Source organism: Tamandua tetradactyla, chromosome 16 (assembly GCF_023851605.1).
Source record: "Tamandua tetradactyla isolate mTamTet1 chromosome 16, mTamTet1.pri, whole genome shotgun sequence".
In the NCBI taxonomy this organism is placed as follows: domain Eukaryota; kingdom Metazoa; phylum Chordata; class Mammalia; order Pilosa; family Myrmecophagidae; genus Tamandua; species Tamandua tetradactyla.
In genome coordinates this window covers 63,622,412-63,641,241 of record NC_135342.1, presented here as the reverse complement: position 1 = coordinate 63,641,241, position 18,830 = coordinate 63,622,412, and the positions used below count along the sequence as shown (strand labels likewise).

The 18,830-nt window shown below is 33.5% G+C and overlaps 1 protein-coding gene across 5 annotated transcripts in view; it reads right to left on the bottom strand.

Annotated features, from left to right (window-relative positions):
• The window catches only part of NFAT5 (nuclear factor of activated T cells 5), a 157,970-nt gene that overhangs the window by 138,021 nt on the left and 1,119 nt on the right, over nt 1-18,830 (bottom strand). For 2 of the 5 annotated variants that reach the window (XM_077132862.1, XM_077132863.1), the window contains exon 2: nt 17,782-17,835. The exons of the other annotated variants lie outside the window; for them this stretch is intronic. In XM_077132862.1, coding sequence (XP_076988977.1) covers nt 17,782-17,835 — 54 coding nt within the window. The remainder of the gene's footprint in view (nt 1-17,781; nt 17,836-18,830) is intronic. 5 annotated transcript variants of the gene reach the window in all.

Sequence of the window (18,830 nt, the reverse complement as noted above, 5' to 3'; positions counted from 1 at the left end):
AAGGACTTTCAGTATATGCATAGGGTTAAGCAACCATCACAATTAATTTTAGAACATTTTCATCACCCCAAAAAGAAAACCTATAGTCTTTAGTTATCACCTCCCAGACCTCCAGCCCCTACCAGCCCTAAATAACCATAATCTACTTTCTACCTCTACAGATTTGCCTATTCTGGACATTTCATATAAATGGAACTATAAAAGTATGGTCTTTTGTGATGGGCTTCTTTCACTTAGCATGTTTTCAAGGTTCATCCATGTTATAGTGTTTATCAGTACTTCATTCCTTCTTATGACTGACTAATATTCCATTGTATGGATATACTACATTTTATTTATCCACACATTCATCACATAATAGACAGTTGGTTTGTTTCCACCTTTTGCTATTATGAATAATGCTGCTTCAAACATATGTTTGCATTTCTCTTGGGTATACATTTAAGAGTGAGACTGCTGGATTTTTTCGTAACTCTATGTTTAACTTTTTTGAGGAACTGCCAGCCTGATTTCCAAAGTGGCTACACCATTCTACATTCCCACCAGCAGTATATGAGGGTTCTGCCCAAAACCTCCTTAATATACTTGTTGCTATCTGTCTTTTTTTATTATACCCACCCTAGTAGATGCGACATGGTATAGGTTTGTGGTTTTTATTTCTATTTCTCTAATGACTAATGATGTTGAGAATTTTTTCATGCCTTTATAGTTTTCTCTCTCCCTCTCTCTCTCTGTATATATATAGATAGATAGATTGTTTGTTTGTTTGTTTTGTTTTTTCATGGGCAGGCACCAGGAATTGAACCCAGGTTTCCGGCATGGCAGGCAAAAAGTCTGCCTGCTGAGTTACCATAGCCTGCACAGGTACTCTATATATTTTTTATGTACTGTAGCAATTTTTACACTAAAAATTTATATATTTAGTAATATTTATGAAAAAAGTAAAGTCAATATGTTCTTAAATACAACAAATGTTGAGTAGCACAGATATTAGCATTTTGTAGTAGCATTCTTCTGCCATTAAAGTAAATAAAATAAAATAACATAGTTGCTCTAATCAATAAAATCAGTTAGTCAGACCCTATTGAAATGTGTTTACAGCCGATGAACTAAATGTTTCTGTCATTTAGATGACATATTTTTATTTAAATAGAATCAATAACTATGTTCAGAAGTACTAAAACGAAAAAGAAAAATAACAGAAAACACAAGGGTAGTTCAGCAGTAGAATTCTTGCCTGCCATGTAGGAGACCCAGGTTGGATTCCCAGCCCATGCATTTACCAAACAAACAAAGAAACCAACAAAAACAACCAAAATTCAACAAATGGTTCTGCAATAATGGGATACTCACACGGAGATAGAATGAAATATGATCCCGTCACACAACATACAAAAAAAAAAAACAAACAACAACAAAAACTCTCTTCTGGACTTCATAATCTCATTAATTCAAAAACTAATTCCTAGCAAAAGCTTTTTTTTAAAAGCATTCTTAACTTTTAACACATTTATTCCAAAAATAGCAGTATAATACTAATATAACCACTAATACAAATTCAGTAATCCCAATCAGTGTTTTGGATGCTACAACACTCTGGGACCCAGCAGACATTTTAAAGGTTCTATGCAGTGTTCCACAAATGAAAGACATAAACTTCAAAAAATCTACCTATTAATAATACTGCTAAGTCCAATTTCTCATTTACTTCTATTTTAAATGTGAAATTCACTCCTGCGATACAATTAAAAATTACAACATTCTAGGTACACAGGCGGTTCAGTGCTAGAATGCTCACCTTCCATGCGGGACACCTGGGTTTGATTTCCAGACCATGCACCCCGCAAAAAAAAAAAAAAAAAAAAAATACAACATTCATTTACTTGTCACTGGAAGGGAAGCTGGCTGGAGTAATTCTCATATATCCACACCCACCTCTGCGGTACTAAAGTGCCAGGCAAAGCACCTCAGGTAACAGTCTTTAGAAAGCTAGATGATACAGAGCTGGCATTGGGTAAAATGTTCTACTTTCCAGCTCTACAATGACCTTATATTAACTGGTTACTTTGTGTTCTGTGGCATACAGACTTTTGAAAACATTTTTTTATTAAGACCAACACAATCCTCCAAAATACTCTCTAACATGGAAAGGGGAATAAAAGTACTAATGAGAAAAGTTATGTTTTCTGATAAAGACGTCAGGTATCTTCTATGCCATAAACTTACATCACATCCCTAGCTTTCTCAATTATCCATATTGATCCTTTTATGTATTAATTTTAAAAGCCATTCTAGATTTTTTTTTTTTTAGTCTGTATCATGTTGGGAACAAAAGGCCCTCACCTATTTTTTAAAATATTTTTCCATTATAAAATATAAAATATATACAAAGTGAAGAAAGAAAAAAATAATAATTTCCAAAGCACACCCCAACAAGGAGCTATGAAACAGGTCCCAGAGCTTGCTATGGGCCACCGCCACCATTCTACCACCTCAGATCCTACCCTCCAGCTGCTCCAAAACACTGCAGGCCAAAAGAAACACCAACATAGTGACTCAACAGTCATATTCATTTGCCAAACCAACCTTCTCCATTATACCTCCTCATTTTCCTTTAATCCTCCCAATCTATAGGGACATTTGGGCAATACCCATTGTTGTAGTTGCTAGCTACTGGAATGTAATATACCAGAAATGGAATAGCTTTTTAAAAAGGGGAATTTATTAAGTTGTACGTTTATAGTTCTAAGGCTGCCCAAAATATCCCAATTAAAGCGAGGATACAGAAATATCAATCTAAGGCACCCAGGGAAAGATACCTTGGTTGAAGAAGGCTGATGATGTTCAGGGTTTCTCTCTTTACTGGAAAGGCAACATGTACTAGCTTTCTCTTCAAGCTTCTTGTTTCATGAAGCTCCCCTAGGGGCATTTTCCTTCTTCATCTCCAAACATCTCAGGCTGCACGGGCTCTCATGGTTCTCTAAGGGACTCTCCAAAACGTTTCCTTTTTTCATGGATTCCAGTCAAGGCCCACCTGGAATGGGTGGAGTTACATCTCCCTCTAATCCAAAGTTAGTACCCACAATCGGGTGAGTCACATCTCAATGGGAATAATCAAAAAGCTCCCAGCCAACAGAAATCCTAGAATGAGCTACAACTCAGCATCAAGGGATTGAGAAAACTTTCTTGACCAAAAGGGGGAAGAGCAAAATGAGACAAAGTGTCAACGGCTGACAGTAGAGGTTATCCTGGAGGTTATTCTTACATATTATATAGATAATACCTTTTTAGTTAAGGTGTAATGGAGAGGCTGAAGGGAACTGCCTGAAAATGTAGAGCAGTGTTCCAGTAGGATGTTTCTTGAAGATGATTGTATAATAATACAACTTTCACAATGTGACTGTGTGATTGTGAAAACCTTGTGTCTGATGCTCCTTTTATCTACCATATCGATAGACGAGTAAAACATATGGATTAAAAATAAATAAATAAATAGGGGGAACAAATGTCAAAATAAATTTAGTAGATTGAAATGCTAGTGATGAATGAAAGGGAGGGGTAACAGGTATGGTATGTATGAATTTCTTCTGTTTTCTTTTTATTTCTCTTTCTGAATTGATGCCAATGTTCTAAGAAATGATCATGATGATGAATATACAACTATGTGATGATATTGTGAATTACTGATTATATATCAAGAATGGAATGATCATACGGTAAAAATGCTTGTTTGTATGTTGTTAAGCTGAATAATAAAAAAAATTTTTAATAAAAAATTTAAAATTAAAAAAAATAGCATCATAGCTAAAAAAAATAAAATGTGAATTAAAGCAATGAAAACAAAAGAATGGAATGATCATATAGTAAGGATGTTTGTGTTTGTATGTTGTTATGCTGAATAAAGAAAAAATATATTAAAAATATATATTTAAAAAATCTCTGCTGGGAGGGTGATGGGTTCTGACTCTACGTGGAGTCATTTTGAGGCCCACCCAGACCCAGACCTTGTTCTATGTTTCTCTTTTGGCTTATTTCTATCCTTCTACTATAATAAAACCATAATTAAAAAAAAAAGCTCCCAGCCACCAATATCAAATGACGATTAAAGGACATGGCTTTTCTGGGGTCTATCACAGATTCTAACCACTCTGACTTTTTCATGTTGAAAACAGGTGTCCACACTAAAGGACAGGGGATGAAATAAATTCATAATCTTAGAGAGGCTGGTCCCTCTGGCTTTCAGGATTTATCTGACGTAGGAACACTTCCGGAATTATATGTTCCAGGAAGGCAAACCTAGTGCATGAAACCTTTACATAGTCTCAGTTTCAACCCTAGGTGTTCTTAAGAGTCAACGGGAGTGATGTTCATTGGGGTTTAGCAAACCATGGCAATCAGCACTATCTAAGTAAAGCTTGTATAAGAATAGCCTCCAAAACAGACTCTTGACTTCATCTGATCTCTCTTGGCTGCTGATGCCTTACTTTATTACATATCTCTTCCCCATTTTTGGTCAGGAAGGTATTGTCAATCCCACAGTGCCAGGGCCAGACTCATGTCCGGGAATCATACCCCATGTTGTCAGGGAGATTTTCACCCCTGAATGGCTTGTTCCATGTAGGGAGGAGCACAACAATTTTCTTTGCAGAGTTGGGCTTAGAGAGAGACCAAATCTGAGCAACAAAGGGGCTTCCTGGAAGTAACTCTTAGGCCTCATCATAAGTAGTCTTAACTTTCCCCTACAGTAATAAGTGTCATAAGGGCAAACCTCAAAATCCAGGGCTTGGCCTATTTTCTTGGGAGTCCCCAATGGTTGAGAGGGTACTCAGGGTTTCCCAGAGGAGAGAGTTTAATTGTTTCATATATATATGCCTTTTCCCTTCGGACCCTCAAGGGACTCTACCACCTTAAGCATTAGCCCACTGTAGTCTCAGATGTACCTTGGCATTCTATTAAGCTATAGAGAATTACAAGGCCTCGTTCTGGTTCTGGACTCCAGGAGTTTGGGTTGTTTAAATGAGCTCTCCAGAGAAGTTGATGAAGATTAAGGGTTACAGAAAATTTAGGTTCTAGACATAATAAACCTCTCTGCCTTTGGTCTTATACAGTTGGTGAAGGTCTAGAATACATACAGTATCATCTTTTACCCTGTGTTCTAATTTACCTTAGACCTAGCCAGACTGGCTACGTTTTAAACTCTAATTGAGGCCTGATCTCTTTTTCAGTTACTTTGTTATTATATATAGCTATGCTAACTTTCAGGCCTGCAGTACTCCATTGCTGGTCTTAGGTGTCACAGAGGTATTCAAAAGTTTCAGAGAAATACCAGCTGATATACATATAGCTCAGTGTCTCAGAATCCAGAAATACATTTCCAACTTCAGATTAAATATGGCTGCTATAAGGCTTACAATCTAAGCTGCCATTTTCTTATAAGTATTTTCTGAGAGAGACCTTATCATATTTGTTCTTTTGTTTCTGGCTTATTTTGCACAACACATTGTCCCCAAGGTTTATTCAGTTTGTCATGTGCCTCTCAATGTCCTTCCTTTTTGTAGCTGCACCATATTTCATCATATAAAAGTATCACCATTCGCCATTGTGCTTCTCAATCACGGTATCCTTCGGCTCCCTCCATCTATTGAGCATTGTGGATAATGTTCAAAACAAACAAAGGAAGCTTTACAGAATCTTCACTTGGTTGTACAATCAGCAGCATTCTCAATTTTAGACAATTTTCACTGGTCCATAATGACAAAGAACTGGCAAACACAATGTCGCCAACTATCAAATCAAAACTACCCCTTATCGGAGAAATTCAACTTCCCCAAATTGAATTCTTGATATTCTCACAAGCAGTGTGGGCAACCAAAGCTATAGGCTGAGCCCCCACTCTAGGGGTCTGTTCATACGAAACTTAACAACACAAAGGATAGGTCAAGCCTACTTCAAATTTAGGCCTAAGAGTCACCCGCAAGAAAGCCTCTTTTGTTGCTCAGATGTGGCCTCTCTCTCCAGCCAACACAACAAGCAAACTCACAACCCTCCCTCTGTCTATGTGGGACATGACTTCCAGGGGTGTGGACCTTCCTGGGCAACATAGGACAGAAATCCTGGAAATGAGCTGAGACTCAGCATTAAGGGATTGAGAAAAACCCTAGAATGAGCTGAGACTCAGCATCAAGGGATTGAGAGAACCTTCTCGACCAAAAGGGGGAAGAGGGAAATGAGACAAAGTGTCAATGGCTGAGAGATTCCAAACAGAGTCGAGAGGTTATCCTGGAGGTTATTCTTACGCATTAAGTACATATCACCTTGTTATTCAAGGTGTAGTGGAGAGGCTGGCGGGAACTGCCTGAAAATGTAGAGCTGTGTTCCAGTAGCCATGTTTCTTGATGATGACAGAATAATGATATAGCTTTCACAGTGTGGCTCTGTGATTGTGAAAACCTTGTGTCTGATGCTCCTTTTACCTACCATATCAACAGCAGAGTAGAACATATGGAATAAAAATAAATAATAGGGGGAACAAATGTTAAATTTAATTTGAAATGCTAGTGATAAATGAAAGTGAGGGGTAAGGGGTATGGTATGTATAATCATTTTCTTTTTCTGTTATCATTTTATTTCTTTTTCTGTTGTCTTTTTATGTCTTTTTCTGAATTGATGCAAATGTTCTAAGAAATGATGAATATGCAGCTATGTGATGATATTGAGAATTACTGATTATATGTAGAATGTAATATGTTAATGTTTTTGTTTGTTCTTAATTTTTTTAATTAATAAATAAATTTTTTTAAAAAACTACCCCTTATCACTTGTCCCTCCCCCACAATTAGTTGCCCCCTGACAGTGATGATGTACTGTTGACATCTTCCTGTTAACTTTGTTAAGGAAGTTTTTAACTTTCCCACTATATCCCTCTACTACTGACTTTGTCCACTACTAAACCACTGAAAGCGTTCACGTAAGAACTTACCTATAATTGTAGATTTAATCAGTGGGAGACATGGCACTATACATCCCTTTCAATCATATTCACCTTCAATATGGCAATGTTACTTTTAAACACACTAATTAGTTACCATCACTTTTACCTGTTCCCTTTCATTTAGATTCAATCTCTTTGGGTAGTCTTTTCCCCAGCTCTAGCTTTTTTGTACCTCTAGGTCTGCTATATTCTACAGCGTGACCTCTGTTAATACCTTTACCGGAGTCATAACAGTGAAATCATACAGTATCTGTCATTTTGTGTCTGACACATTTCACTCAGTATTATGTCCTCAAGGCTCATCTACTTTGTCATATGCTTTGGTACCTCATTTCATCTTACTACTGTGTAATATTCCATCGTATGTACATACCACATTTTGTTTAGTCACTCATCTGTTGATGGGCACTTGGATTGTTTCCATCTTTTGTCAATTCTGAATGGTGTTGCCATGACCATCGGTGTGCAAATGTTTGTTTGTGTCATTGCCCTAATGTCTTCTTGGTATTGCTGGGTCATAGGACAACTCAGTATTTAGTTTTCTGAGGAATCAACAAACTGTCCTCCACAGCAGCTGCACCATTATACATCCCCACCAACAGTAAATAAGTGTTCCAATTTTTCCACATCCTCTATAATATTTGCAGTTTTCTGTTTGCTTAATAGCAACCATTCTTATAGGTGTGAGGTGATAACTCATTGTCATCTTAATTTGCATTTCCTTTATAGCTAATGAAAATGAGCATCTTTTCATATGCTTTTTTAGCTATCTGTATTTGCTCTTTAGAAAAGTGTCTATTCATATCCTCTGCCCATTTTATAATTCAGCTGTTTGTCCTTTTGTTGTTCATTAGGGAGAATGGTCTGTACTTTTTCTTTCTTGTAGTGTCTTTACCCAATTGTGGCATTAGAGTGATATTAGCTTCATAAAATAAGTTAGGAAGCATTTCTTTTTTCTCAGTTTTTTTGAAAATTTAAGCAGGATTGAGGTTAGTTCTTTTAAGAGTGTTTGATAAAACACTGTATCTAGAATACACAAGGAACTCTTACAACTCAACCACAAAAAGAAAAATAACCCAACTAAAAAATGAGCAAAGGACTTGAAAGGACATTTCTCCTAAGAAGATATACAATGGCCAATAAGCACATGAAAAGATGTTCAACATTATTAGTTGAATGGGAAATGCAAATCAAAACCACAGCAAGATATCACATCATCCCCAATAGAATGCGTATAATATAAAAAAAGAGAGATGGGAAAATAACATTTTGGAGAGCATGTGATGGAATTGCAACACTCATATGTTGTTGGTGAGAATCTAAAATGATACAGTCACTTTGGAAAACAGTCTGGCAGTTCTTCAAAAAGTTAACAAAGTTACCATGTCATCTAGTAAGTCCAGTCCTAGATTATACCCAGGAGAAATAGGAATATATGCCCATACAAAAACTTGTAAATCAATGTACATAGCAGCATTAGTCATAACAGTCAAAATGTGGAAACAACCAAATGTCCATCAAATGAGGAATGGAAAATTAAATGATATACCCATTTAACAGAATATTATTCAACAATGAAAACGAATGAATATTCATGCATGCTACAACATGGGTGAACCTTGAAAATATTATACTAAATTTAAAAAGCCAGACACAAAAAGCCACACTTTATTATTCCATTTATATGAAATGTCCAGAATTGGCAAACTATAGAGACAGAAAATACATTAGTGGTTACCAGGGGTTGAGCAGAAGGGGAAAAGGGGAGATACTGCTTAATGGGTATGAGGTTTCTTTATGGAGTGACGAAAATGTTCTGGAATTAGTGGTGATGGGTGCACAACATTGTGAATATATTAAAATCAATGCATTTTACCTTTTAAAATGTTAAAATCATGAACTTTAGTTATGTGAATTTTCTCTCAAGAAAGCATTTTTAAATTTAAAAAAATAACAAGATAATCAGGAGTCAGGTCTCTAAGAGTCTGAATTTAATCCTAAAGCCATGAACACCACTGAAGGATTTTTAAGTCAGTTATAAGATTAGCTCTGTATTTTAGGAAGATAAATCCTGCATGTTGCCTAAATTTAGCAACATCTGATTTGGTGTTCAGAAGCTATATCCTGGATAAATACCTTTGCCAACTTTCTCTGGATAAGTATTTTTATTCTATTTGTTTATTTAACTAACAGCTGCGTAGCACTATGTGACAAGCACTATTCCAAGGGCTTTAGAAATATTAACTTATTTAATCCTCACAACAAATCTATGAGTCTATTTTACCCATTTTACAAAAGAGCTAATAAATCATAGAAAGGTTCAGTTAACTTGCCTAAAATCACGCAGCCAATATGTTTTCAAAGTTGGGTTTTTATTCACAAACTAATAAACACATGGAACTTTTATCTGCTTGCTACCATCTTTACCATTTTTAACTTGAAAGAAAGAACTTTGGTGCATCTGTTCTCCATTTAAAATTTATTAAATTTCTTCTAAGTAGAATTTATAATGTTGGTTCTATCCACTCTTATTAAGTTTGGTTGAAAAACATTTTCAAGAAAGTTATTTTTTAGGTTTTATTTACTGTTCTAAACACTGTAAATGTGTTTACTGTGGTTGTAGTAATTTAGTTATGACATTCTAAACTATCTCATTACCTAGTTAAAAAAAAAGTAATGGGCTTTTTAAAGGAATTACATAGTCATCTTATTCATAGCATCTATTATTCAAACATTCTATATAAATCTTAAAACATTACAGGCAAAAATATACCAAAATTACAGGCAAAAATTCTTTTTTAAATAAAAATTTCTTTAAAATTAATTATAAATTCAGGCTATATGCTTATGTTTCCCAATAATTCACTCTATAATACCCTAATAGTCAAGAGGATAAGATTTAACAACAAAAACAAAAAAGAATATAGAAAAAGGCTTGGAGCTTACAATATAATTTTACAGAAACTTAATTCAAGCAAACTTTTAGTTTATAATATTTCTAAAGTCCTTATAACTGCTTATTCTCATCTATATGTTTGAATCTGAGTGGGGAATCTTTATTATCATTAATTTCATTTTACAGTAGTACTTCATCTAAAATCTAAGTTTTAGAATGAAGACTCAACTAGCAAGTTGCTATTTAAAAGTTAGAAAAAAAAGAAAAACATTAATACATTCTCCATGACTTTTAATTACAATTCTATTGTAGGAAGAACAGATACTTATTAGCTCAATCCTATCTTTGGATGCTTCACTGCCATAAAACACACTTTTAAACGCAATCTGGCTGATTGATTAACCTGGTTGACTAATAAATATTTTAATTCAAACAAAATTTTAATCAAGCCTCCACCAACAAACATTTAAGTTCTACATTAGATTGAACACTAATGCCTAATGACCAAACTAGTAGTATGGTATATAATATATTTGACTACTGGAAAAATTTGAATTTTATTCAAAATGACTATTTGCAATACACAGCTAAGCACAAGACTAAGGGACAAAAGGCTCATATTCAGTTTTTACCTGTATGTTTATTCTATACAAATTATTTATCAGAGTAATGAAGTACATACCCCCTACATACTCTTGAACTCTTATCTCTAAAGAAAAATTATTTTATTATGGAATTTTAAACATTTGAACTCCGATTTACAATTATAAAGCATACAGGCAAACTATATGCTCTGGTATATTTTGTACAAAATTATTTTCCTACTAAATAAAAGTCAACCATTTTACTACCTTCATTCTTAAACCTAGACTGAATTACTATACCTTTCAACACCATATATTATCGTTATTCACATGTAATCTCTATGTGTAAATTCATCTTATGTGAATGAATAAATACTACTACTATGGCTACATAGCCTATACTTGCACATAAACATCAAAATCAATCCCTGAAAATTCTACACTTAGCTATACTATAGAGCAATATAGAAATATATAAGATAATTTAATATTTCAGATAGCCTTTATTTCTATTTTTAATTATCACTTTCTCTTTTGGAAAGTTATGGTGGTTGAACAACAGAAGTTAAAGAAAAAAGAGTTCATACTGTATGATTTCATTTATAAGAAATTCTAAAAAAGGCAAAAATAATCTATGATGACAAAAAGCAGATCAATAGTTGCCTGGGAACTGGAGTAAGCAGGAGTGACTACAAAGGAGCAAGTGGTAGTTTTATGGGATGATTGAAATGCTCTATATCTTAGCTGTGGTTATTACACAAATGTATACACTTGATCAAAATCCAATAAACATTTAAGTTTGGTGCAACTCTATATCTCTAAAAAGATGCTTTTCTTTTTTCTTAAGGAAAGAGAGAAAGGATATAAGAAATAATAGATCAAAATGTAGAGAGAACCATGAGAAAATGGAGACAGGTGGATGAGAGCAGCTAAAAAAAAAAGTACTGCAAAAGGAAGTGAAGAACCAAAGCAAATGAAAATAGCAAAATATCACTATTCATATAGCACTTTACAGTTTCAAAGCCCACTAACATTATTCAGGTGCTCATTATTCAGTTGTTCTTTCTCATAACTCTTAAGTAGGCAAGCTGAAAATAATGTCTCTGCTGAAGAAAAGGAGTGCTTTAAGTGATTTTACAGGGTCTGATGGGCAAACTAAAAATTTTGCAGACCTAATTTCTAACACAGAACTTTCAGGAAGTTCAGGAAACAATGATTACCCACAGCAAGAAACAGAATAAACTCCCGAGGCTCCTATTAGTACTGCTTCTTCTGTTGATCTGAAACATGCTAGCAGAAATAAGTAGCAATGTGTGCTTCCATAACACTACCGCCAAAGAAATCAAGAGCCCCACAGCCTCTCTATTTCTGAAGTAATTCTCCTCAGGTGGTGGCTTCATGTTTACCCTTTCCATCCTTTTCACTTCTGAGTCCTATTTTCAGCCAAGACAGAGACAGTTTGGCCAAACATTTGCTTCAGCTCAATCTTAAAGATATTCACCAAAGCCATATAATATTTGCTAATTGATTGTTAAAATCTTCCCCAAAAGGGTCATCATCATTTTCATTACTGATTTTTATGTGTAGCTTATAGAATTGTTCTCATTACTTTGGGAAGCTGCTTAGCTAAAGAACCCTACACAAAGTACTCTTTCACACCACCTAAACAGTGCCTAATCTTATTAGGGCCTAAAATATAAATGTCAATTATTAAATATTTGTACCATAGAGAGTCAGTATAAGCTCCTAACTCTGGGGTTGAATTGTCGAGATTCCAATTCTAGCCTCTTCTACTATGTGACCTTGGGGAAATTAATGAATACCTCTGTACCTCAGTTTGCTCATTAAGGAATAGGAATACTGGAAGGATTTTTTGATGGATTAAGCGTGAAAAATATCTGTAAAATGCTCAATACAACAAATTGATTGATATACATGCATGATACATAAATTGCTCAAAAAATAATTTCTATTATTATTAACACTGAATTTCTATATTCTTTCTTCTCTTCAACTATCAACACTTTTCTTTTAATTAACAGGTCCTACAAAGATTGCTTTAAGTAGGTTTTTCTTTTTAATTAAGACTAACTTTGCGTGGGCAATGATGGCGCAGTGGCAGAATTCTCACCTGCCATCCAGGAGACCCGGGTTCGATTTCCAGGGCCTGCCATGTAAAAAAAAAAACAACTAACTGTACAAAGATATCACTAATCAACAACTTAGCTCAATATTAGAAACTTTTCTTCTGTCACCTTTAAAACCATGTACCAAATTTAGTAAAGGAATAATCACAATGTTTTCTGAATAGGAAAGAAGTGATTAACCTTCATGGTTCAGCAATAGCAATGATCATCTATTTATAAAGTAAATATTAAAAATAAAAGAGAAAATACACATTTTTCAAAAATTATTAAGAATATATAAAAGTAACAAATCTCATGTGACATACTTTAGTTTAAATCATCAAAAATTTAGATTCTTCATCACAATATCAGGTTTTATTTATATTTGAAAAATGAATCCATTATCCACGGTTAATCCATAAAGAAAATGTCTACCTTTTCATTCAAGTACATGTTCATAATTCATGTATTATACCTTGCTATTTTTTAACTTAAAAAAACAGCAAATAGAAAACACACAAACCTTTTTTATGTACTATATGAAATAAAATCTTAACAACAGCAAGACAACAACATAAATTAATAAGCAACTTTTCTATTCAAGAATGGCTTTTACCACTCTAAAGTTAACAGTACTATCTCCAGTCACTACATAATCAGGCCTAATTGGTCACTCAAAGATTAATTTGATCTTTTTTTTTCTAATTACTTGTTTTTCTTAATAGAAAATATAGCCCAATGAGTCAACTTTTTCTAGTAGAAATGATTTTTAATTTATGATACTGACCACAATAAAAAAATGCTTTTCTGTACTATTTTCAAGTTTTAGGGGGTTACTGTTATAATTATAGAAGAGTCAAGATCAGGCCAAGAACTCCCTGATTGGAATATGAATCTTCTCTCTTCTTATGATAATAAACAATAGAATTCTATAATTAAATAAAAACAATGACAGAAAAGTTTAGGAAAAGACACAAAAGCAGATGGTAGGAATTCAGAATAAAAGATGACTCTTAGAAGAAGTTGGGACGAATTGGATATAATTTTCTACATATGTCTGAACTTCATGATTTTCATAATATTTTTCATTGAGTAGGTGTGGTTCAATAGAGATTAATAGATACTAAACAAGAAAAGAATTCAACTGATTATTTTTCATGTTAAATATTTTCCAAAATTCCTTCTTTCCAGTAAGATATCTTTCTACATTTCATCATGTAGGAGTTAATGGTCTAACTACCTTACTAGCAAGGGCCCTAGGAAGAGAAACAAATCAGGCCTAATGTCTATTCAGAAATATTCCATAAAGTCAATAAAACACTGTTACGATTTTTAGGATTTTCATTTGTGAACTATAAAGTATTATGATATATGATATCATATTAAATAGATTGAGAGTGGTAAAAAAACAGTAGTTTATTTTCTAACTTGTAGTAGTACATATTTTCTATTAAAAATCTTCCAATCTTAAATGTTTAATTCATACCACAATTGCTTTTAACATGTTTAGCTTTCAACCAGTTCTTTAATTTGATCCATCATGTAATCTTGTCATGCTTTTAAAATCACTTAAAAATTTTAACCTGTTATGTTTTTACTTGTTTTTTCCAATATTCTTATTTTTTTAATCTGTAATTTTCTACCATCTTATATCTCTATATTTCTAGAATGACCTCTAAGTTAATCATATCAGTTTACTTTCATTTTGTTTTCTTTTTATCTTAGGTTTTTATATGACAAACAAAGAATGCAGACCAAAATGAATATTGTTCAGTACCAAATATATAATAATAAAATGCTTTTTCTCTTAGTTGAACTTCTGTACAGGCCCTTCAAGGAGAATTCTAGCCTTCAAATTTGAATCCCTAGCTGCAGACCATTTAATTTTTACACAAACCATATCTTTTGGGTGGGGAAAATACAAAAACAACATTAAAAAGTAAAAATCTGTATAGAATTCTCTCCTGCCATACGGGACACCTGGGTTCAATTTCCAGCCCATCTACTTCCCAAAAACAAACAAGCAAAACAAAGATTAAAAAAAAACCCAACAAAAATTCCACAAATGGTGCTGCAGTAACAAGATACTCACATGGAAAAAGAATGAAATGTGACCCCCGACAAATAAAATAACAACAATAAAAAGTAAAAACCTATAGTTTTTTACCTATACACTTTGTTCAGGATTTTTTCTACATAAATTACTTTTAATATATGTAACAGAATTGTTTTACTTACTTTATTAAGGATTTCACATATAAATATAGATTCATCAGAAACATTTTAATGGCTATGTATTATTGCATTAAATAGATAGACCTATTTTGCTACTGTCAGGCAATCACATTAAATTTAAAAATGGTAGCAGGAAGAACACACACTGATTAAGTCTAGGAAGGATAAATACAAACTTAGTTGAATGGTAAAGATATTGTGAATCATATCTTTAAAGCTTAATAATACCCAATTGCGGGCATTCCAATACTGTTTTCTGAAAGGACGAAGTTAAATTTGGAAAAAGCATGTTTTTTAAAAAATTAACATTGCATGATAGTGTTTACTTAAATTCCCTTCATCTGGGCTGAGTTCTTAACTGTTAGAAGTAATTCTCATCTACTGATGGAAAGCACACATATATAAATATTACTAGACAATACTTCAGATTATATAAACATAACGAGGCTGTATAGCATGGTTAAGAGCACAGTCTCTACATGAGTTGGAATTGTGGCTCTACCAACCACTGGTTATGTGATTCTGGGTAAGTTACTGGCCTCCTTATGTCTTAGTTTCCTCAAATGTAAAATGGAATAATAATATAAATATATCCAAGTATTGTTATGAGAATTCAATGAGTTTATACTTGTAAAGCTCCTGGCACATTCTAAGTACTATACAGATTAGCTGTTTAAAATTTTTTAATTTAGCTAACATTTACTGAGCATTTACCATGTACCAAGTTAAATGCTTTACATGAATCTGCCTCAAAATTTACGAAGTATGATGAAGACACTATTATTGCTCCCATTTAAAGATGAGAAAATGAAGCACAAAAAAGATTAAATGATTAGGCTATGGTCACACACACGCAAATGTCAGAATAAGAACTTAAACGCAAGCTGACTGCATGGCCTGCATTCTTAATATAGATTACAGAATGGAACTACACACTAAAAGTAGTAGCATCCTGCTGTATTGTATCTTGAAAAGAGGTTAGGGGAGACACAAGAGACTTTTACATGTATTTCCTGAAAGAGTATTTAAAAAAATTAATACAAGAAATAAATCACTATAATGCAAAAGTATTTATGCATGAAATGATACGTCTGGCATTTGTTTTAAAATAATACAGCTTGGGGTAGAAAAGAGGATATAAGAAATAAGACTGACATATACTGACAATTGTTAAACTTGGTGATAGGTATATGGGAGTTCAGTAGTCTATTCTACTACTGTATATTATTTAAACATCTACAATAAAAGGTTACAAAATAGAAATAGGTTGATAAACATTAAATACTTCATTATATAAGCAAACAAGTTTCTTATTCTATCAAAAATAAAAAGGACATGACATACTTGATAATTATATATTTTATATTTTATATAAATATGTAATATGTAAAAGGATGCTACTTTAACTGAGTATACTCTCAAACAAAATGAAAAATTACAAATGTAAAATAAATGTAAATATATTAGTCTCTGCATTTCTATAAAAATATTTGTTTAAATAATTAACACTTTTTAAAATATATATATTTTCCTGCTGTCTGATAATCTCAAAGGTTACGACACTGTCTGGCTTGTTACCCAGGAAATGGATGGGTTTGTACAGAGAAATATAACTCTCCTATATGGTTACCAATTGAGTGATATGAATAAAACCGAGAAATCTACCTCACTAAGAAACTCTTCTAAAATTTCCTCACGTCCAATTGTAGTCTTAAAAATATTTTATTTTCATACTAATATATATCTATGGGCTTCATATAAGTACAAATATAATCAATAATTAATTTGAGAATCTTTTATATGCTCTAAATTACATTGCTAAAACAACATAAATGATTCCAAAAGAAGAAACTACGATTTATTGTCAGACACTATACTAGGTACTTTAATATACACTAGGTTCACTTAACACAAGAGATTCTCTACATTTTCGCAGAAAAATATTAAAGTTTAGACAGGTAAAAATCAGTTGCCTAAAGTCACACAGCTAGGTAACTAGACTGGTATTCAAACACAAGCCCAATTACAAAATTCACTTTGCCCTCCACTAAACCCCAGACTGCCTCTAAAGAGGCAGATGCCTAAATTCAAGTCAGACTTCTGGCATTTGGGGCCTTTTAAAAATGGGCCACAAAATGTTTAAGTTACTGGTTACCTATATTTTACAGTGCTGCCTAAGCACTAAAACACAAAAGACATGGTTTCTACTACTGTGGGACTTTTTTTCTTAATTTCAGTCTCAGTTTATTCATCTGCAAAATGGGAAAATTAATATACTTGCTTGTTCAAAGATTATATACGTGAAATCAGTTCAAAAATTGCAAAAATAACGCACACACAATATTTTGTCTTAAAATGCTAAAACAACACAAAATAACTGTTGGCTGTTTAAATTATTTCACAGAATCTATTAATGTCTCTAGAACTTCTAACACCCTTTATTCTCAATCATCTTTATTACCCGGTTTTCCATATCCTTAAAAATGTAGTAGTAATGACATCAATGCTTCTGTTAATAAATATCACTTTGAATTACTAAGCAAATTAAAGTTATAAATTCTGAATTTTCAAACTAACTATGTGTTTGGTGTTACTCTTTTAGTTATACTCATGATCTTAGTGTCTGACATTTTCATATTTGGTTTGTATGCAAAAGCTAGAATTAAGATCTGGAATTCTAAAGTAGAACACCCAACACATAATTTTAAACAAATTTTGTGGGGTTTCCCCCCCAAGGCTTCTTAAAGCAGATTCAACAGCTAACAAGCACATCAAACCCAGCAGTAAAATCCACTGAAACATTCAGCTGCTCTAAAAGAAGGATCAGGCTCTTTAGGAGAAACTACATTGTGTGAGTTTGCAAAGTTCCACACTTTCTCATTTAAACTCCATTTCAGAGAAAGCCTTTGCATACTAACACAATATGATTTAAAATGGCACTTTGCTGACCTTCCAATAGTCCAGCTCTATGAAAATTCTGTGATGGGTGTAACTTCAGAGAATCTGAAAAACACAAAAAGCATTAAGTATTTTTTATGCTGAATGATTTTTTTAATGCCAAGGATAGCATACATCTCTTATATAACTGGCATGTATTTTTAAGAGGTGAATATATTCTCTGCAAAAGGAAGTTAAATTGCCTCTACATTGGTCTCTATGCAAAACTTAGATTTTTATAAAGCATTTGTTTTCATGGAAATTATCTGATGATTACTGCCCAAAAGGTGTTAATGTCGGCTATTTTTAGAGCACAAGTGTACCACATTATCTTTCCTCTAAGAATCATCTCTTGATATTGTCTCTTCCTTCTGACACTCAAAAGGACAAAATTTCCAAACTACTTCAGGTAATGCCCAAAAAACACTGTGAGGATGGTGACTACAAATGAAAGTTACCAGAGCAACAGACAATGACTAGTGACCAAGTAGGACTCCGTGTACAAAAAACTCAATGGTCCATTCAGTTTATAAAGCCCAGTACCTTTCAGAGTAAACCACCTCACTCTAATTTACTTAAACAATTTAAATGCACTAACGTGAAGCTGAAGTCCACCCTTTTCAGGAGAGGGGACAGGATGGATCAGAAGATCAAAACCTCAAATCAAAAAATTGAAGAAACTGAATTTCTCAGGAAGGGGGATCACAGTGCCACATATTTAAAACATGGTGAAATGAATAGTTAACAACCCAGGTATGTCTTTCGCCTCCTCCCAGTGGTTTAAGAAGTAATGAAGGGTGCAGTGAGAGCATTTTTATTTGATGCCCCTTGCACAGGGAACCTGTCTGACACATATTTGTGGTGTCCAGTATAGGAATTTAACCTCAGTAAAGATCAGCTCAAGTGTTAATATTTTAGATGCTGGAAATTCCCTGCAAGCCTAAGCCAAAATAGTTTTAAAATGGGACTCTCTATCTAACGCCCCCTCCCAGCAACGAGCCCGTGATCAGAAAAGAGAACATTCTCAAAGGACAGCGTCTGGGCCTGAGCGGGTACCGCTG